Here is a 21,979-nt window from a genome sequence, read left to right on the forward strand (position 1 = left end):
CTTTCACATCATTGTCATCAAATGGTTCAATGATCTTGCTTAACATTTCCCGCTTCTGAAGTGTGTTTTAAAATGTTTTTAGCTTTGAAATTTTTCCCCTTGCCATATTGTCAACTTACATGCATTTTAATAATAGGAAATTGTGTTTCCATTTTATAGTCTTCATTTAGGCAAGACTTTCACTTCTGAAAGCAAGCCTTCTTGCTTCCTTAGCACTAGCTTCCTTAACACTGTTTATCTAGAAAAATTTATAAACCACTTACTGAAAATGGCAGAGGAATCCAAATTATAGGAAGCCAGTGTAATTTTCACTGGCCTAAATTAAGCTAGTGTAAGTAACCCCGTTTCAAATGCCATTTTGGCAAAGCCAGCCCCTGAGCATGGCAGAGGGAAAACTAAACCAGAGATTGACTTATACTACATTTTTTGCCTGTTTAGGACCGCAGGGACTCCTATTGCCTGGTGTTCCAAACAACTCATTTATCAATCACAGCTCTGACTTCATTTATTAGCTAATAATAATGACAGGCATTTACACTAAAAAGGGTAACTGCACATTTTGTCCATAACTTTCTTTCCAGGAGGACTAGAGACTTGCTTTACAATAAGAAAAGAAAGGTGTAACTTTTGTTCAACAGCATGCCAGTTCATCTCTGAGAAATAGATCTCATCCATGGGGTCGTTTGTCTTTTCTATCTCATTTTCCATAAAAACCGAGAGGGTGCGCCAATAAGGAGGTGGTGTCCTTCTATCACATCTGTGAAGGACTTATCTACATAGCTCTGCTTCTCTAGGTCAGCCACCTTGGCCTCAAGTGGACAGATTTGGTTTCCTAAGAGCCAGGAGCTCATAGTACCAAGGCCACACCCATGACTTCTACCTAGCAAGCACAGAATGAGACACATCTATTACATTTCTATCCCATCCTTCCCCTTAAAGGAGCCCAAGGCAGCATGAGGCTCCATCCAAAAAACACTGCATGGAGCCCACAACTGGTGATTAGCAGAGACAAACTAAAGTCATTCAAAATTAACACGTAGTAAATTTGGGCACGTGCATGTGTTTGGAAACACCCAAATAATTTTAACACAATTTTACACCGGGAGAAACTGGGTCGTATTTCACTGCAATATTTTTATTAAGGAATTTACATATACACAAGGTAAAGTAGACAGAAGATGCCTAGCTTTCATTTATGCTGACAAAGTCTTTCAAAACCACAGATTGGATATTCTTCCTCTGTGAAGTGGCTGAGGAGAGTCGGACTGCCCCAGTCTCATGATTTTGGGGTTTTTTTAAACTCCGCCACTGAAACTTTCATGCTGGCAAGTGTGTATGGTACACAGCAAAACAAAAAAGTGCAAAACAAAAAGTGCAAGGAGAAAACTTATCACAGGGTCTTGGCCCTTGATCGATTCAGTCATTAAAATGTGAAAGAAAGAAAGAAGCAGCCAGGACAGGGGGGAAGAGAAATTGTCTAACTATGTCACCGCCACAGGTGGTTAGACAAAAGAAACCGTTACTTCGTTTCGCCCCACCCTGGACAGAATTCCAGAAGAAAAAAAAAAGATAATTTGTGCTCACAGCAGGGAAACTTTACCACCTTACGAAAGGTGGAGACGGTTCTAGAAAACTCCACTGGGGGAAAAAATGGAATGTTTCAGTAGAAGAAGGGATGGAGAAGCTGAAGTGCAAGAAACAGAATATTTGGAGCCAGGAGCGAGAGGAGCAAGGATGAGAGAGGAAACTAAATGGGTGGCAAACATCAGGCGAGGGACTTCAGCTTTTGAATATTTTTTATCCAATTCCTAAAAACACACACACACAAAGTGCCTATAGGTGTAGCTATGAGCAAGGATGTCAGCCATCACAGCTACGCTTTTTGAAGGCCCAGGGAAAGCCTACTTTGATGTTAGGTCTACATTGTGCCATAAAGGCCATCTCCCACCTTATGTGCCCATACCTGCAGTTTAGAGAGCCAAGATAGCCAAGTCTCCAGTTCCATCGTCAGTGCCTTGGATGTTGGGGGGGAGCAAAACTGGCACAGCCAGCCTCCATATCACACAGGGAAGGTCTAGCCGCGACCATCAGAATGGAATGCAAACCGTAAAATAATCTCAGGGAGCAACTTTTAATGCAGAAACAAACCAAAAACAAAACCAAGAAACAGAAGCAAAGAAAGGAAGAGATGGTCCAAAATCCAGATGCATTATTTCCACACCTGGGAACTGAGGGTCTGATTGGCTCCTTGGGCCCCTCCTCTGCCCATGGACTGTCCATATCCCACCATCCCATTTGTGCCATAGAAGTTCATCCCGGCCATCTGCTGCGTCATCTAAAGGAGGGAGAAGTCAAGAAATTAGTCAGAAGGCCAGTTCTCATACACCAGGGATAAGGAATGCCAGTGGCCCTCCAGATGTTGTTGGACTCCAGTCTCCATCAGCCCCAGCCAGCATGGCTGCTAAGTCAGGAATGATGGGAGTTGGAACCCATCAATATCTAGAGCAGCCTTCACCAACCTGGTGCCCTCCAAATATTTTGGCTCACAACTCCCATCATCAACTGACCCTTAAGCCACACTGGCTGGGGCTAATGGGAGTTGTGGTCCAAAACATCTGGAAGGTAGCAAGTTAGGGAAGACTGATCTAGACGGCTGCGGGTTCCCATCTCTGTCCCACACATCTCTCCCACTTTCCCTGCTGCGAAGCAGATTTCAGCAGGCTTCTATCCCTTCATCACGCCTTTGGTGTTCTCATTTCCCTTGGCTTGCTAGCACCTACATCCAATAACCGACTGCTAGTGGCCACAGTGATGGCTCAGACAGACTTCATGAGGTGACGCAATTTCTTAACCTTAACAGGGAGGTCACAGCTCTCAGGAAAAACACCTTATTTCAGAAGTTCTTGCATATTATGTTGGAAACCAGCTCCATGACTTGGCTGAGTCTGGAGTCTTGCTGGGTTAAATGCCACAAGAGCCTGAGGTTACCACTCTGGATCCAAGTTATCAAAGTATGGGCCTGCCTCTATGCTTAAAGAGAGGTGGAATGCCTTCTTGCCATGCCCAGCCCTGAGCAAATCCTGGACATTATGTGTGCACAGCAGGACTGACCCAACAAAAAGCGTTATCAAAGTCAATCCCACCTCCCACATGCAGCATGGTCTGGGGTGGATGGGGATTGGGAAACAGTTCTTAGTGAGCCCTGATTAGCCAGGATCACCCAAAGTAACCATGGAAGCAAGTAATGCGCTTCATTTGCCCTTAGCCACGCCAGCACATAAGAGTTGTGAAGTCATCACACATAGTACTTGATCCAGAGGCGGCTAGTGGCTCCATGTCGGGGGGGGGGGCAGTGGAATCCGCTTTCAATATCTTGGACAGCACCTTGAAAGTTTGGACTAAAACCTGAAGGGGATTCTACTGCCCCACTGACACAGAGTCACCAGCTGCCACTGACTTAATCCCCAATTATATGGGGTCACTTGAGGAAAACAAAGGCTATGGGAACAGCAGGAGGGGGAACAGACAGGAATTGCAAATAACTGCAAACAGCTGTGACAAAAACTCCTGCCTTCCCTCCACTGCTTTTCAGTCAAACGCTGAACTTGAAGATGCTTGACTTCATGCTGCCACAGCAGCCATGTTGTTCGCTCCTCAAGAACTGAGACGCATCCTCCTTGGAGATGAGCCAGGGCCTGAATGCCTTTTGGAAACATCACGGTTTTACTTGGGCTGGCCCTCAGATAAATTAGTTAAAACCCTGCATTTCCCTAACTATAGTTTAATTACAGCTGCCATGCAGCTGAAGGATTGTTAGCATATTACCCAAACTTACATATATCCCAGTCTCCAAAGGCACCTATGTAAGAGGCCATCTTAGTTCACTCCTCCTTCTAGAACGCAAGAGCCAAGGAAGCCCTCCCGTTCAACTCCTAGCCCCCATCAATTACACTTGTTCCAAGTATTTCATTTGAGAAACTTTGAGGCCTACAACACAGAAAGCTACCTATACATCAGGAATACAAATCCATCAGTGAGGGGCAATATTATTTGTCAACTAAATCTACTGAATAAAGCCGGCTACAAAGTTTTAAGCATTTCCCGCTCGTCTTTGATCTCCTGTATTCCCCCCCCCTCCCTGCTCCATTCATTGGATTACCAGTTCCAACTCATTGGGAAAGGTGCATGCTAGACATTTAAACCTAAATTCTAAGTTGTCTACAAAAACAGGGAGCTTCTTTTCCAGGGCAGAGCTTGCCCCGAGCCCAAATGAGCTTCGAGTGCTGCTAGCAACTTGTTCCCAAGAACATCCCATTCTTGGGATTCAGCAGCCCCCTCTTACCTGGGCAATGTTCCACTGAAGCTGCTGGGCTGGCTGCACACCGTAGACGGGGGCAGAGACGGGGGCCATACCAGCCACATATCCAGCCTGCGACGCTGGCATCATCCCGTTGGGGACCCCGATGACCGCCGTCTGCATGCCGCCCACATAACCCGCTGGAATCGCCATGGGTGCCACCATGCCAGCTGCTCCCTGCTGTGCCATCATCCCAACTGGGGGTGCCATCATGCCCCCCATCATGCCTGGGAAACCGGGGTATGCTGCAGGGTATCCCAATTGGGCTGGGGCTATGAAGACAGCTCCTAGAGGAGATTTTTTTAAAAAACAGTGTTAGTGCTGAAGGGAGGCACAGAAGGAGGCTGGACTATTTCACTTTCGCGATTTATTTTATTTATTTGATTATTTGATTTATATCCCACCCGCCCTTCCAGTGGGAGACATTTTGCGTGCGTCACACCAATTGGAATAAAGAAACATAAAGAATTGGGTGTGGGGTGGGGGATGAGAGGAAGGTATGTTCACTTCTTCTTCACGCACACATGTATATATACAAACAGTGGGAGTTAACCTTCTGATGAGACTCAAAGCGTGGTGCATTCCTGACTGCAACTCAGAACAGGGCTTGGCAAAGGAGTGGAATCGAGCAAAACAATTTGTGATGGTGGAGAGGCAAGGAGTGGAGAAAGGAGACTGGAACTACCCCTGACATGCACTGTGGAGGAGCAATTAAGAGTATCGGGCTAGAGTGGCACCGGAAGACTAGCCAAACCACACCAGCCACATTTTTTTTGGGGGGGGGGGAAGATATCCAACTAAGCCATACTCAGAGTAGACCCTTTTCAGTTGTGCTCTGCCACCCCACCCCCGCAGCTATGGAATGGTCTCCCCAAACAAGAAAATTAACATCTCTTTGGTGCCAGGCTAAGACATACCTCTTCTCCCAGGCTTTGGAGGGATTATGACAGGAGTGGGGGAACCTTTGGCCTTCCGGATGTTGCTGAACTACAACCCCCATCAGCCCTAGCATGCAAGGCCAATGGCCAGGGATGATGGGAGTTGTAATTCAGCAAGATCTGGAGGAGGGCCTAAAGTTTCCCACACTTGGATTATGATAATCATGCTTGCCCTGTATCTATGTATGTGTGGCTTTTTTGGGGGGGGGTATTGCTTTATTCTTAAACTTGGTATTTTTTTAACTGTATACAGGTTGCCTCACAATGCTTTGTTTTAGGTGGTTAATAAATCAAATGCTGCTACTAAAAATTAATGGGCTTAGATTACCCAAGTCTCTTGATTTTAGTGGCTCTGTTTGGAGCATGACTAACATTGGCCACAGCCCACAGTATCTAGGACAGCCACTCTGCACCCCTGACGTAGCCCCAGCACCTTGACAAAAAGCACATTAAAAATGGACACAAACTCTTCCAGAAAACCCAGTCGGGTATTCAACAAACCTTCCTTGCTAAGATGTTTGAACATCTTTATGACAGCTTACCCTAACCTGAACCAACATTTTTCAAAATTTAGAAGCTGCACCAAACAATGCAAATTTATGCTACAGGCTTATTTTGCCCAGCAAGCAAGTTAGCTGGGTACAAATGTATTCTCTACTGGTTAAACACATCCCCAAATACTCCTCTCTCCCTCTCTCTCTCATTAGCTGTCATTGGCCACAGGATCTTTTCCCTGCCTCCTTGTCAGCCCCCCCATTGGGTACCTTGTGCAGGTATTTGCGGGGTCTGAGAGCCATATAAGGAGAGGATAGAATCCTTGGAGAGCTGCTTCTTCCCCACTTCTTCTGACTTGCTTCCAGGCTCGGGGAAAAGGTTCAGGTTTTCAGGAACAGAACCAGCACTCCCAGCTGTGGGCATGGAGCCAACAACCTGGTGAGAGAATATACCATCTTTATCTCTGAAGGAGGTGAGGAAGGCGAGAGAAAACAACCGATGCAGCACTTTTCCGAAATCCTCAAAAGCATTTTACAAAAGTATTTGAGATATCGCTACCTTGCTTTTCACCACCCTCTCTACCAAAAAGGCACTCTAGGTAGAATACAACAACCAGTTTACGAACATTACCCAACAGCCCTGCAAGGTAGGGCAGCATTGTCATTCCTACGCAGCAGATGGGAAGCCAACAACAAAAGAAAAGTGGGTTTGCTGAGGGTCACCCACTGACCATCTGGCTACTGTATGGTTGTTTGCTTGTTTTAACTTGTTAAAAACATCAAAGCGGTTTACAACGAAATAGCAATATATAAATATATGTATAAATAAATAAGTAAACAAATTTCAACCAAGAACAGATAAACAACGGAGGAGAAAAGCAGCCAGGGGCTCTACAGTCCCTGGGTAAAATCTTCAGCGAGCCTGACTTGTACTTTTTTATATTGTTTTAAATTTTTAAATTGTGGTTTAAATTGTTTTTTAAAAGATGTATCTTAAATTGTATTTGTTTTTAGTTACTGTAAACCGCCCGGAGAGCTTCGGCTATGGGGCGGCATAAAAAATAAATAAATAAATAAAATAAAAGCAAACAAATAAATAAAATAAATAAAATAAAAAATAAAAAAATACATACATACATACTTGTCATATAACATGGGTAAAACATAGCCAGGATCGGGTTACATGCAATTCACGGCTGATGCTGCCATCAAAATGGTGAATGTGTGCACGTCAACCCAGCCTTCTTTGCTAGTCAGTTCTATTGACATTAGTGAGGCTTTGCTATATGCAAGTATTTAGAAGCTGGTTGCAAGCATAAACCAACCCATCCACATGAATCTTCCTCCTTTGCACATGGGTTGTTGGGTATTATTGCACTTTTCTCACCTTCCTCTCAGAGGTCATGGAGGCAAACAGGTCCAAGTCCTTCTCTAAACAGCTACTGGATCTGCCATTGGGGAGGGCAGTTGAAACAGGAACATCTGGAAAAGAAGAGGGAATGTTGGGGGAGCAGCCACAAAGAGAGGGTAACTTCTCCTAGGTTTCAAGCCAGCAGAAATCAACTGGTGGTTTGTGGATCAGATCTGCAGCTGGTCTACCACTTACTTGTGCCTTTTGGCTCCAAACAACAGGCAGGGCCGCACTCTCTTTCTTATGTATCCAACCTCTGTGCCAAGATAACCCAAATCGTTCTAGCTATATGCAAATTGTACAAACCAGGACAAGCTCTCTCATTGTGGATTAACTGTTTGTTTTACTTACATGAAGGGAAAGGCGCTATGGAGAGCAAAGACCCACCAGTCTTGGCCACCTGAAATCATATTCAGCCTCCCCCACTACCTCTGGCTTCTGAGATTTCTCCAGGCATGCCTCACAGACTTACAAGTGCAACCTGGCAGCCATAAGGAACAGATGGTGACCCTCCAAGATTGTTGCTGGACTCCCAGCTCCCATCAGCCCTAACCAGAATGGCCAATGGTCAGAGATGATGGGAGCTGGAGTCCAACAACATCTGAAGGCCCACAGGTTGACCATCCCTGCTATAAAGGGTAGAAGCTTGCTCTTTGTTTTTATGTGAAAGGTTAAGATTCTAAGAAGCTGAATTTTGCTCCCTATACTATAATCTATGCAGAATGTAGCCTTGAGAAAAGAAGAGTTAGGGGAGACATGATAGCACTCGTTAAATATTTGTAAGGTTGTCATACAGAGAAGGGTCAGGATCTCTTCTCGATCATCCCAAACTGCAGGACATGGAATAATCTGCGCAAGTTGCAGGAAGCTAGATTTTGGTTGAAGATCAGGAAAAACTTCCTAACAGAGTGGTACAACAATGGAACCAATGATCTAGGGAGGTGGTGAGCTCTCCAACACTGGAGCCGTTCAAGAGGCAGCTGGACAGCCACCTGTTGGGTATGTTTTAAGTTAGATTCCTGCACTGCACAGGATGTTGGACTCAATGACCTTAGAGGCCCCTTCCAATTCTACTATTCTATGATTCTATGACTATGACATACACAAAGCTCTGGCTTAAGGACAAAAGGGAAAGTGCCAGGAAGATTAGTGTCCCCCACAGTCAACTCTTCTTCCCTTGAACAAGACAGGCTGGAATTTTCATGTGCAACCAGTAAGCACACTCAGAGGAAGGCAAGCAGCTTAACCCCTAAAACACTCTCCTAATCCCTAGTGGCCCAGACTGTACGCTAATTTGGCCACAGAGTGTTCTTTAAACCCACCTATATCCTTCACTTTACTGATCCTGCATCAGCAACTGAGACCAAGCTTTGCTGCAGTGCTGAGTTGCAGCTCAGAGAAGAGTGATTTGAGAGATTTCTGCTGCAGGGCAGAGGAGGCACCATTCAAGTACCGCAAAGAAGCAACTCTTGGGAGTACTACATGGTACATATTTGACAAGGGGAGGACGAGTGCATATATATATGAGAGAGAGGGAGGGAGGGGGAGGGGGGAGGGAGAGAGAGAGGGAGAGAGGGGGAGGGAGGGCTGAGGTTTTATCTTCTTTAAGGAACAGCAGCAAGGCTAGGAGTAAAGCATCAGTGACAGATAGAACTGCATGAGCAGAAGGGAACAAAACAACAGAGTATGTAACTCACTTCCATCTCCAAGGTAGCCTTAAACCAACAGTCCACCTAACTCTGTAAGAGCTGTCAGAGTAGACGGGCAGCCACTCTCCAAGGTTTTCAGGCTGAGAGAACTATGACCCCTTTAACAGGAGATACCAGGAATTGAACCTGGGGCCTTCTGCAGGTTCAAGCAAGTTACTGGCCGTCCTCCTGAACAACTGTGACCGGAAGGGGTGCAAAACATCTGTGCAAAAGCAAAGCAACTGCAGAAGCAGGGACAGGTAGCCGTATCCTGGAGTCCATGCCACCGGCCCTCCTGTTCCTATCCACGCAGGCGACAGAATCCTACTGCCTGTGCCAGACATGCTGCGGAGTGGCCACCGTGCCAGGCATGTGCTCACCAGAGGGAACTTGAACACCCCCTTCTGCACAGGTATACTTGCAAGATCTGTCTAAAGATCTGCTCTGGAATCTAGTAAAGCACCAGATCCCTGTAGGCTATTCTAAAACTAACAGTGGGCAGAAGTTGATCCAGGCAGGATTCACTCCAAAGGATTTGTTCCTAGAGCCCCTGTAGGAAGCAAATCTTACTTAGTTCTGCTCCTGCTTACTCATTAATGTCTAGTTTTAACACCACACAGGGCATGACATCATCCTGCTGTGCAATGCTCCACCCCTGCAGCTGATTGACAATAGTAAGAGGCAGGGGGAAGGCAGAGCACAAGACACCGTGTCATGTGCTGTGTTTAAAGCAGACTTTTTGAGGAAGGAGGTCTCAGGAGTGTGTGGAGGGGCTGGGGGAGAGACTGAGAAATGGGGTTCCTCATCTCTTGGAACATCTACTCTCACTCTTGAGTGTTTCAGCAAATGCAGTCTATGCGCTTCAGCTCAGCTGAGGGTGAAGAATGATTAAAAGGTTAAGCCAGAGTCTTGGTCTTGGAATATGAAGGTAGCCATTTTTTTGCTGGCTGAAACACAGGAAATATAGCATAAGAAACTGCCTTATATAGAGTCAAAATATTGGCCCATCTATCCGAGTACTGTTTGCAATAGCAGGGATGGGGAACCTTTTTGGCTTGTCGGGTCAGATCTTCATCTCTCTACACTCCATGGGCCAATTCAGACAGTCTGAATTCCCCGCACATTCGCTGACAGGCAGGGAGTTCAATCTTATTTATTTATTGCATTTATATACTGCCCTATAGCCCAAGCTCTCTGGGCAGTTTATAACAATTAAAAACATTAAAAATAAATATACAAATTAAAAAAAAACACATTTTTAAAAAGCAATTTAAAAACACATGCTAAAATGCCTGGGAGAAGAGGAATGTCTTGACCTGGCGCCGAAAAAATAACAGTGTTGGCGCCAGGCGTACCTCGTCAGGTTGTCATCTTGCTTTCTTCAGAGTTTGAGTGTGTGAGCAAGTTCCCAGCAGGGCACACTCTTGCACCTTTTGAGAACTGCTGGTAATAATTCTTGCTCTCCACTACTCTATAATAATTTTAATAATTACGGAATCATTGCAGCTTCATATTTGTATTCACTGACTATTTCTAAGCACAGGCAAGTATTTACTCTGGTTGGTTTTAATGTGTTGCCAATGGCATTATTGAAAGGACAATTTAACATTATCCCAGTTAGAGAACGGACATGTCTTTGCAGAGCTGGAGTAACGGAATCTGTTCAACATGTTCTACTGTCTTGCAATTTGTACCATGAATGCAGAAAGAAGCTAATTTCCCCCTTATTAACTGCCTTGCCTAGGAGTACTTCTCCAAAGGCAAGGGATGTGTCATCTTTTGTTACCAAAAGTGTAATGAATTTTTTTCTTCCACAATGCAAATTAGGAAAAAATGCTGCCAGCCTTCTGATCAAGGAACTACTTAATTTGTATTTATTCGGTTTGTAATAATTAGCAGTTGTATTTTATATGTATTTTATTTTTTGTGGCTTTTTATACTGATTTTAATCTTTTGGTCTGTGACCGTAATAAATCATTCATTCATTTACTTTTGCACCTGTATCAGTTCATGAACAGGAAGTTCAATTCTGCTTTCTGCAAGGATTGTGACGTCAAGTGTGGAGTAGGTGGGCATGGTTTTTGAAAAACAGCCTGGTGGGCCAGTGAGGGAGACCTGCAGTGGTTTGCAGGCCAGAGGCTCCCCACCCACAGTCTACACTGACTGGCCATGGACCTCAAGATAAGAATCTTTTTGGCTCTATCTAAAGATGCCAAGGATTGATCTTTTAAATGTGCTCTATTATGGAGAGAGAGAGATTGCTCTTTTCTGCAGCAGTCAAGTTTTTGCAGGAGCCTTTGTCTATTAAGTTTGGGTCAAACTGGTCATTTTTTTTTAATAAACTACCACTTTTTTCTCCTCTTATAGGTCTCGGTCTTGTAACCTACAGCCGACACATTAGGATGTACTGATCTGTTCATGAAGTGCAAGGCAACTCTAAACAGTTGCTTCCTGTTGCAAGGGGAAGGGAGAGAGACTTTCTGGTTTCATTCCTGTGAACACAGCATCATGATTCGTGCAAGTTTCATTTGTAACCACAAAGAGTTAATGGCGCTCTGTAATTTGTAGCAGTAAGGGTTCTACAAACAATTTTAGCTTGGAGCTGTTACCTGGCATCTAGTGAAGAAGTTTCCAAACTGTGGTCCATGGACCACCAGTGGTCCGTGAGCTTCATTCAGATGATCCGCAGCGTGTCAACATTCAATATTTATATTGATTTTTAATTGGGTTTGTATTGCTTTTTTTATTTCTTATATTGCATTTCATTTTGAATTCTATAGAATACAATAAAATACAATATAAGAAATAAAAGAAGCAATAAAGATGCAATTACAAACCATATGGCATTTAGCACAGACCATTACAAATGCAACAACAGGCAGAAAAATCATTAAGTGATTTGCCAAGAAATTTTCAAGTGATCCATGGGGGGGGGGAGTTTGGGAACCACTTATCTAGTGGGATTGACTGCAGAAGATAAACACCTCATTCGAACAAAATTTTGTACTTTACCCTGGCAGCCTCTCTTCCCTACATTCTAAACTAGCACAGGGATGGCAGCTGAATCCTTACAACAGTGATTTTCAAGCTGTGTACAGAGCCCTTTCCACAGCCTCTTACCTAACTGTGAAATCCATGAATCTCTCTCAGGGAACGTCATAGCATTGCAGAGAATTTTTTTTGGGGGGGGGGCAGAGGGGACACAGTTCATACGGGGTGCTGGTGGGCATGTCACTCTACATAGACTTGGGAGCATGCAACAACATGTCATTCTCTCTCCTGCATCTCAATTGCAGGAACAGGTGGTAGAATCAGGCACAAGCTGTCTTTCGGGAGGTTTGTGTTCTCACGCAGCAAAACCCTTCCTTCAAGGGAACACGATATGAAAACCATTGATACAGACAAAGAACTACCAGCTGAGAGGGAAATACATAAGGTCTCTTGTGTTCCACATTCTATAGGGAAAGCAAGAATGGACACAGACACCCTGCTAGCGCTATGTAACCTATTTTCAGCACCTAGAGCACATGTTATCTTGTACAAAACAAGAACACCAGATAAAAAGCCCCAAGCGAGGCATGCTCTTACCAAGTCCCAGCAAGTCCATGACAGGTTCAGAAGATCTGGAAGGACTTTTCTTGGTATGAGAGTCATCTTTCTTCTGAGGCTGGGCCAAAGGGGAGTAAAAAGTAAAGTTCCTGCAGTGGGGCTTTAATGCAACCTTCACCAACCTGGTGCCATCTAGATGTTTTAGATGCCAACTCCTATCAGCCCCAGCCAGCACACCTATGCTGAGAGTTGTTGGCAAAAACATCCGGAAGGCCACCAGGTTGGCGAAGGCTTCCTCAAAGCTTCCTTTGCACTTCATTAGAAGTTGCCAGAGCTGCTTTGAAGGCTTGGGTTGAAAAGCAGAACACAAATCCACTAAGTAAATTAGGGACAGCCAACATGGTGCACCAAGGACTACAACTCCTGTCATCCCTGAGTACAGGCCACGCTTGGCTGGGGCTGATGGGAGTTGGAGTCCAACAACATCTGGAAGGCACCCAGTTGGCTACCTCTGAAGTAAATCAATACAGAGTGATTCGGTACATAAACTAGATTTACACACACCCCTGCCCAAATTCCCAACAAAAACAAACACAAGATACATATGAGAGGGGCACAAAATAACAATTTGTTCACCATCTTGAGGTTACCCCACCCCACATGAAGTTTGAGAGAAAGGACAAACGGTGGCAACAGGAAGAGTCATCTCACCATTTTCACCTTCTCAAAGATAATTGGCTCCAGTTTTTTCCCCGAGGGTGCCTCCTTTTTCCATTGGTCATCCTTTTCTCTCTGTGTATACAATCAAACAAAGTGGTGAAGAGAGTGAAGAAGGCAGTTGAATGCAATATTTTCTTCTCTCTCCAAGCTAGTGGGAGAAACATCTTTTAGCAAGAGGTCACAGGAGAATGCCCAGCAGGTTTGGTAAATGCAAGAGCTCCCACCCCCAATGGGAGCAAAGGGCTCCTGGTTCCCAGGCAGTTTAACCCAAAAAAGGAGAGATGAGTTGATGCATATTCCCCTTTCAAATCTGCAAGGAAACCGAGTGTGGCATAGCTACCACAACCAGCTACTGAGCAAATGCAAAAAAGAAAGTCTTGGGAAAGTCTCAAGAAAGGCTGATGATTATTTGTTCAAAATCCCAGCATGCTGACCAAGATGGCAACTTTTGGCAATCTCAGACTGGCATTTTATTTTTTTGATGGTGTGGTGGTGGTTGGAATTCTAGTCTTTTCTGACACAGAATGGCAGCCTGCCTGAACAACCAGCCTTGGCAGGGCAGGTGAGAATTCTCCCCAGAGTCTGAGCCACCAAAGGCCTGGTTGTTTTATGCTGATGAATTTGTCCAGATTATGGATTTCCAGTTTGGAGAACAATGCACTGCTTTGCATGCAGCAGATCCAGATTCAATCACAGGCATCTTAGGAAGCAGGGCTGGAAAAGATATCTCTCCACCCAAGGTCTTAGACAAGGGGTGGCCAACACGGTGCCCTTCTGATGTTTTGGACTACAGCTCCCATCAGCCCACGCCAGCTCCTGTAGTCCAAAACATCCGGAGGGCACCAGATTGGCAAAGGCCGCCTTAAAACAACTGCTGCCATTCAAAAAAGACTGCGACTCAGCTAGATGGTCTTAATGGACACCATGCATTCATAAAGCAGCAAACATTCTGATGCACTGAAGACCAACCCGTAACATGTTGATGTCCAGACTTCTGTCCATGTACTTCTTCTTTTCGTATTTGTCCCTGATAAAGCCCTCCACTGCACTGCAAGGAAGCTGGTTAAGGAAGAAGTAGCCGAGGTGGTGGTGGTGGCTCGTGCACCACGTTGTCAGGCAGCAGCAAAATCATAGCCTGAAGCCGTAATTTTGCTATGGCATCAGTGGTGGCTGGTGGCTCCATGTCAGTGGGGCAGTGGAATAGGCTCCGGGCTTTAGTCCGAACTTTCATATAGCCTAACTATATGACAGCTCCTTGAAAGTTCAAACTAAGATCTGCAGCAGACGCCACTGCCTCACTGACATGGAGCCACCGGCCGCCACTGCATGGCATAGCTTGACCTTTGCCTTCTTTATGCTTGTTACAAGAGGAGATGTTGTGATAACCAGGATGTGCAAAGATCTCTGATCAAGACTCTACAGCTGCGCTGGCCAGACAAGCCCAAAGGAGATGGTGAGAGTGCTATTTTTATTATTTATTTATTTATATCCCACCCTTCCTCCCAGTAGGAGCCCATTTTAATGTGAGTTACAGGACATATGCAGCTCTGGAACCACTTATATGGCAGCTTTGCCTCCAATTGACCTAGACCTGGAATGGGGAACCTTTTTCAGCTCAAAGGGTGTATTCTTTTCCGGGCAACCTTCCAAGGGCCACATGCCAGTAGTGTGGAGGGCCAGAGGCACAAGCTGGCAAAGTAGCAAATGTAAAATTTACCTTTATATAGTAGGCTAGTTTCTACACACACTGCTCTATATCCTTCCATTTAGGCAAGCAAGATGCATGGTCAGACACAAGGACACATCTCAGCCAGGAAAAAAAACTCAGGGTGCAAAGCAGTGCCAGTGAGGTCTGTGGCTGGGGGAAGAGTTTTGAGGGCTAGACAGGAAGGGTTGCATTGGGCCCCTGGGCCTAAGGTTCCCTACCCCTGATCTTGACAGAGAACTAAAAAGGCAGACACCATAGCCTAGGAGTGCCACAGGTGGGCCCGGGGGTTGCCAACCTTTTACAGGCCTGCGGGCACATTTGGATTCTTGTGCGAGTGCCATGTACGCCAATCCCCTCTGGTTAGTTCTCTTTCCCTCTCTTGAATCAGCTCCTCCCCCCCCAAGACAGAGAAAGCTTGTGTGTACACATGCTTTGCTTTTCCAAGGGATCCAAGTAAAAGGTGGGCCCAGCAGAATTAATCTGAGCCTTGAAAAGCTCATAGACCTGAAAGAGGAAGTGGGATAGAATGCCACTCTTCCAATTTCCTGCTCCATGGACTTTTCAAGGGGAAGAAAGGTAACTGCTGTCACAACCTCATGATCAAGGGGGCAAAGTTTATAGGAGGGAGGCTTCACGGGTGCCAGGAAGGACACCCTTGCACCCGTGGGCGCCATGTAGGTGGCCCCTAGGTCGATGCATTCTAAGATAAGCTACTCTTGCTAGTGTAAACTGTTTGGGGTTAAGTGTAATAGTCACCTGACTCTGTGTGCAGGCATTCTTTTATGTACAACAGTTCAGGATATTTTTTTTTAGAAGTAGGCTTTAGAAGGGGAAAAAAAGCATGGGGAGGGGAGAAAGATGTGAACAATATGGCAAAAGGCACCGAGGGAGGGGGAACTGACTGCAGGGAGAGGGGAGCCCAATGGTAGTGGGTGTAAAGGGCAGAAGATGAGCCCGTGAGGGTGAAGAGGTGGGGATGTACATGACGCATAAGGCCTAGGAACTGGGCATTCACCTTCAGATATTACACTAACCAGATTTTGCGTACATTTACTGAAAAGCAAGTTCCACCAAGCTGGGGCTTGCATTCAAGTGTGCATGCACAGGATTTCAGTGCAGACATAACTGAGACACGGTCACAGTAATGAAGATGACCACTTCACCATCTGTTCTACTGGCCTGGAATTTGAAACCCCAAGTTACAATATGGGGCAAACAAACCAACACCATTATCCCCAACCTCTTGGAATTTACAACTGTCTGCTTTGTTGCGGACAGTCACACCTCTATCAACGGCAACTTATGGGGCCTCATTTCCTAAAAGGTGTTGCCCTGGCCTCTTTTGGGAGGCAGGGCAGGATATACATTTAAATTCAATAAATTACAGTGGGGTCTCATTGAATACAGACCCCCACACAGACTCCAAATAAAGGTTACACACTCCATTTAAGGCACTCTTCTGCTCCCTTTGGAAGCATTCATGCAGAGATTAGTGGGATGCCTGCCCTCCAGCAAAGGCTTAGCATCAGTATATAAAAAGCCTCCTCTGGAAGGAGAGAGGTAGAGGAAGGATACTGGTCTGTCTGAGGCCGCCTGAAGTTCTCCGGAAGGTAACCTTCGTAGAGGCGATTCGCTTTGCCATTCCCCATCTCCTGCATGCACTGGAACAAAAGGAAGAAACCTTCAACACTGGCATTGCAACAGGTGCTCCCAGTTAGGCTATTCTTGCAGTCATTTTACTTTGGGGTCATTAACCTCAGAGCATCGAAGTTGTCTGGAACAAGGGCCTGCTCTGTGCGGATAAGGGGGGAGTTTTCAAAGGCTGCCGAAGTGGTTTCAGAAGGTGCTTCGGGCACCAATCTGCAGAGTCACCGGTAACGGTGACTTAGCAGTTAATTCATGTCCTCAGTTTCTGACAGATCAGCAGAAAATGGCTGCAGTTTGTAATGGCTAGAAAGACCAAGCTTCCTGCAGATTGTGTTCCCTCAACAAGGGACACTGTGTTTTACTTTTATAATATGAGAGATTTATTGTAACACTTCTCTCCTTCCAAACCGAATGTCTGATTTATTCTCAAGGGCCCGCATCTTGCTCAAAGTATCTGCCCTGTCCATTCTCGTGACTGCCTGCTATACATTCCCTGCAGTTCAACTTTCCTTTAGCTAAGACACCTTTTCAACGCAGTTATTAAATTCCAGTTTTTAGTAAAGTCAAGGCAAGCAACAGAGAACATTGCCAGAAATACATTTACAACCCTTCAGTTCTTCAGAGAGAGAGAAAGAGAGAGAAGTTCATTCCCACTCACTCATTAGGAATGCAACAGAAGCACAGTTGCAGCCTGGGCACAGTATTGTGATATAGTATCACTGATGACTTGATTCAGGTTGGGCAATTTCACTGGGTGAAATTGCCATCTTCTTTACTTTCTACAGAGTGTGCAGGTGCTGCAGCAGGCACTGCTGCTTTGCATAACACAATGATGTCATAGATCCAAGGTACACTGATAACAAGCAAAAGGTGAACTGCGGAGCAGGTCTAGAATAAACTCCAAGCACTTGCATGCAAACACAATTTGCTGTTGTTCAGGCTCCTTTACTTAAGGGCCACAACCTACCATATCCCTCATTCTGGAGTAAACGGGGTGGGCAGACTTCAGGCTTGTCTTGTCAGATCTACTTTGTTGTTTACTAGATCCCAAGAGCTACCAACCAGAGCCAGGTGCAGAAGGTATATTAGATACATCTGAGTATATTCTGAGCTTGGGTTTTTTTTTTCAGTGCCAGGACTGAGTTGACTTCACAGGCCTTTCACATAAAAGTCCATACTTGATTTATTTTCTTAATTTCAGCAGTCTAGTTTAGGTGAGAAAAGATGGTTGTTGTAGCTCTTAAACAATTTGCAGTCAGGATCCTTTGCTGATTTACTGCAAATCAACCAGAGGTCTACCAGTAGATCACAATCTACTTTCTGCCACCCCTATCCTATGCATTCCATGCCTGTCCTTATGCGATGTCACAGAATGTTCAAACACCATCTGGCTGCTTATTCAGTGTTGAAAATCAGTACAATTGAATAAGCCTTGCAGGGCTAAAGGAAAATTTCACAGAGGGCTCAAGAAAAACTTCACAGAGGGCTCAAGAAGAAGGTGCCACATAAAGTGGGGTGTGTAACAGCAGGTGGAGAGGGAATAACTTGTTTTTAATACAGAAAAGTAAAAATGTTTTATATAAGATAGCTTACAATGATCCCTCAGGATAAGGTGGGATGTGTAACCAAAATAAGGGCACATTAAGGCCTTATTTTGTCAGAACAGCAGATTAAGTACTAAACCTCAAAGTTCCATGTTCTTATGTTTCTTTATTTTACAGATTTGTAAACCGCTTCACAGCATGAAGCCATCAAAGCTGTGCACAACAGGATAAAATAAGATAAAATATAAATTCTAAAAACAATTAAAACCATTTCTACAAACTCAAAAAACCACAACATTCCTACAGATGTACAATTAATATTTCATAAATGACTGGCTAACACCTCAGAGAAAGCCATCTTAAATAAAAATGTCTTCAGTACGCACCTGAACATCACAATGCAAGGCACCTGTCTAATGTAGCTGGCAATTGATTCCAGAGGTTAACTTCTTAAGCCCTGCACAGCTTGGGACTTGCTTACTTGAGGGAGCACCTTCTCCCATACAGACCTATTCCTGCCTTAAGATCGATGGGGGAGGCTCTCCTGGTGGTGCCACAGCAAACTGAGGCTTGCCACGCAGCAACTTGCGGAAGGGTCTTTTCGGTGGTGATGTCACAAGAGTGGAATTCCCTCACCTCTTCAATACAGCTGACGCCAACCCTTATTAGCTTTAGATTCCAGGTGAAGATGCATCTTTTCAACCAGTCTGAGTATCTTATTATGTTTCAGCTTCCCGGTTGTAAAAATGTCTGTTTGCATTAAAAAAATGTTCCTTGGTCTGATACTGCTTTGCAATGAAGGAGGGAAACAAGTGTTTTAAATATAGTAAATAAGTAAACCTCTATGTAGACTGCACCAGTTCAGTTGGTAGGTGGGGGAGGGAAGAAATTAATTACACCCACCCATCTACCTTTTCTTGCACCTAGAAAACTAGCATGTCAGGGAAAAGCATAAACTAGAACCTTTCACCCCAGCACATGAGTTTTCTATCTGCAGGGTTATTGTTTTTTATATAGAAGAGCACTCAATAAGTCCAGCCGCAGGTTTTCCTCTTCACCTACTGTTGGAAAAAACGAGGCCCAGGTTTCCCATCTTAATATAAATAGATACAGAACCACAGAAGAAAAGCTGGATAACCTTCAAAAACATACAATACTAACCTGTATTTGCTCTTGTGTCCATTGGTCCAGATTGACAGATTTTACTCGGGATATGTGGACGCCCAAGTTCCTGTGGATTCCGGCACAGCGGATGCAGACAAACACGCCAATATTCCATGAGGCCCATCTTGGCCCTGCAGAAGTACAAGAGGAGTGGTCACAGATGTGCTGCTGAGCATCAGGCTAGCTATCCTGGATGGCCTCTGCCCTAAGAGAAACCGCGCGCTGCAAGCGAAGTACGGGATGAAGAGTTTCCATCTATAATGCAGACTGGCCTTAAAAGTGTGCATTACCCAAATGTGACAGCCATGCTGGAGCACAAGGGATTCGGTAGCCATTTGTCCATGCTTTCTATTCTTAAAAAACAGGCAGAGGATTAGAGGAGCAGGAAGAGAACGATGAGGCAGGCAGGAAAAGACAAGGTTGCATGTGGTCTTTTTGATAGTCTCTCCACCAGTAATCCGCCCCAACCACATTGATCGCTAATCCACTAGAAAGGCAAGATGCTTAGAGAACAGGTTTAGAACAAGGAGGAACATTTTTCTGGTCTTGGCTTCACCAAATGTTTCTTTTATCTGAAGAACTCTGCTTCAAATAGGCATAAATCATGGGGTGAAGAACATTTTACACTATTCATCCATTGCTTCCTTTCTGCACTTAGGCAGAGTTTACACATGCAGGAGAATGAGAAGCACATTGCAGATGTGGGGGAATGTTCCTAATTTTAAAAACAACTATCTGCAAATCTGTTTTTTTGTGGGGGGGCATGGGGGAAATAAGAATTCATTTTCATTCGTTGTAAATCCAACCACAATTCTTTCTCACGCAAGCCAGCTAGGAAAGTTCACTGCAGAGCGTGAGAGGAATTACTGCACAAGGCCACAAGGTGCCGTTCACTTTGTTGGATGCCCTTGAAATGGAACAATCAGCTGCTTTGAATACAACCAGCGGTGTGAGGCAGAAACTGTTTCTTGCCTATCCTGCTCTGCACAGACATAAGAACGCAGGAAGAGCCTTGCTGCTGCTTCAGGCCAATGGCCCATCTAGTCCATCATCCCATTTCACAGTGGCCAACCAGATGCCTACGGGAAGCCCGCAAGCAAGACCAGAGCACAAGAGCACTCTCCCCTCCTGTGGTTTCCAGCAACTGGTACTTGGAAGCATTCCGCCTCTGCCTACGGTCCTTTAAGAACTGGACGCAAGTCTTCAACTCCAGCCACAGGGCTAGTGTAGTGGTGCAGGGAAAGGGTGTAGAGCATCTGCCTTGCATGCAGAAGGGCCCAGGTCCAATCCCTGGCCATCTGCAGATAGGGCTGGGAGTGACCCTGCCTGAAACCCTGGAGAGCTGCTGCCAGTCAGTGTAGACAATACTGATCTAGAGGGACCGATTGGTCTGACTCAGTACAAGGCAGCTTCCTGGGTTCTTATGAGTCTCTGACTAAGACTGGAAAGATCCAGGTTCAGAGACCCGCTCTGCTGTGATGCTTGCTGGGTAATCTTGGATCAGTTACTACCTTACCTAGCCTACCTTGCAGGGGTGCTGTAAGAATACAAATCGTGTGTGGAACGGGGACACACACACACACTCAGGCTTTTTTGGAGGAAAAGGAGGACTTCATATCTAACAAATGAGGAAAAAACCTGTGTGCGTGACAGGATAACAGCCCCTTGGACTGGCACACAAATGCAGGCCATGGTATGCCATTAGTGGGCAGACCACCAAAACGTTGCCTGCAGTGCAGGTAGTTTAAATAAGTGATCCAGATTATCCTTGAGGTCACAAATTAATCTGACCTGAGTTTGGGGGCAGAGCCAGGCTTCACGATCACACGTATTACTAGGTGACTAACTGATACTTTGTCATCAAGCTTAGAATGAGGAAGGATCTCTTCTTAAACCACAGTTTATTATCTTGGCTTCTTTGAACCAGGGAACTGTGGCTAGTTGAAAAACAGAAGTGGATGCTTCTGATCTCTTCCTTAGTCATGCCATGGGGGCGGGGGAGTGGGCAAGCCTGAGGCTCACGCTGACACATGCACATAATCCTAAACCATAACCTAGTGTTATGCCTCAACTGGGCCAATATGACTTTACAGTAGGGCCCCGCTTATATGGTGGGTTCTGTTCCGGATCCCCGCCGTAAGGCAGAACCCCATTGACTTTATTGGGGCGCGTCGCTGAAAAATGCCGCAAAAGCGGCTTTTAAAAAGGGGAGGAAAGCCGCCGCATTAGCAGAATGCCGGTAAGCAGAGCGCTGGTAAGCGGGGCCCAACTGTACCCCTTAAAAACTACAGACTCACTACAAACAAGCAGCTAAAGGGGATTCACCAAAATTGGGGGAGTTCAAATTATGAATCACAAAGTCTACAGTTTAGATCTTGCCATTGCCGTAAGTGGTGGCCTCAGGCAAGACACGCACTCTTTCAGCCTCCCCCCACGGGGGGGGGGGGAGAGACACATCTGCATTATTTTGACTCCCGAAGCTGCTGGATTTCTGCTTTGTTTGTGGTGCTGCCCTTTCAAAGCGTTCCAGGGAAGGAGTGTCGCAGCTACCCCAGGGCGAAACCCTTAAAGATACCCCGTACAAAAAGTCACATGCAAGAAGCCAAGTGTTTGAATAAGGAGAAGAGTGCCCTGATAGCTACTTCCATTGGAGTGTCCAGAGCGCGGTCTTGTCCTTCATTGTTGGATGAATTTCAGTTGGTGCAGCTTGAGGAAGTGGACAAGGTGCTTGGAATGGTGCGGGCGACCACGTCCGCCCT

General features: G+C 45.4%; 1 protein-coding gene across 3 annotated transcripts in view; it reads right to left on the minus strand.

The window, feature by feature from the left end:
• Positions 1-1,114: 1,114 nt before the first annotated feature.
• SMAP2 (small ArfGAP2) overlaps positions 1,115-21,979 on the minus strand; it is a 49,023-nt gene continuing 28,158 nt past the window's right edge. For 2 of the 3 annotated variants that reach the window (XM_061597291.1, XM_061597292.1), the window contains 9 exons: positions 19,218-19,351; positions 16,441-16,526; positions 14,127-14,205; positions 13,148-13,229; positions 12,477-12,560; positions 7,177-7,271; positions 6,060-6,225; positions 4,343-4,644; positions 1,115-2,335 (listed from right to left, as the gene is read on the minus strand). In XM_061597291.1, coding sequence (XP_061453275.1) covers positions 2,210-2,335; positions 4,343-4,644; positions 6,060-6,225; positions 7,177-7,271; positions 12,477-12,560; positions 13,148-13,229; positions 14,127-14,205; positions 16,441-16,526; positions 19,218-19,351 — 1,154 coding nt within the window. In that variant the 3' untranslated portion in view covers positions 1,115-2,209. The remainder of the gene's footprint in view (positions 2,336-4,342; positions 4,645-6,059; positions 6,226-7,176; positions 7,272-12,476; positions 12,561-13,147; positions 13,230-14,126; positions 14,206-16,440; positions 16,527-19,217; positions 19,352-21,979) is intronic. The other variant, XM_061597294.1, reaches the window with a different exon arrangement.

Source organism: Rhineura floridana, chromosome 15 (genome assembly GCF_030035675.1).
Source record: "Rhineura floridana isolate rRhiFlo1 chromosome 15, rRhiFlo1.hap2, whole genome shotgun sequence".
In the NCBI taxonomy this organism is placed as follows: domain Eukaryota; kingdom Metazoa; phylum Chordata; class Lepidosauria; order Squamata; family Rhineuridae; genus Rhineura; species Rhineura floridana.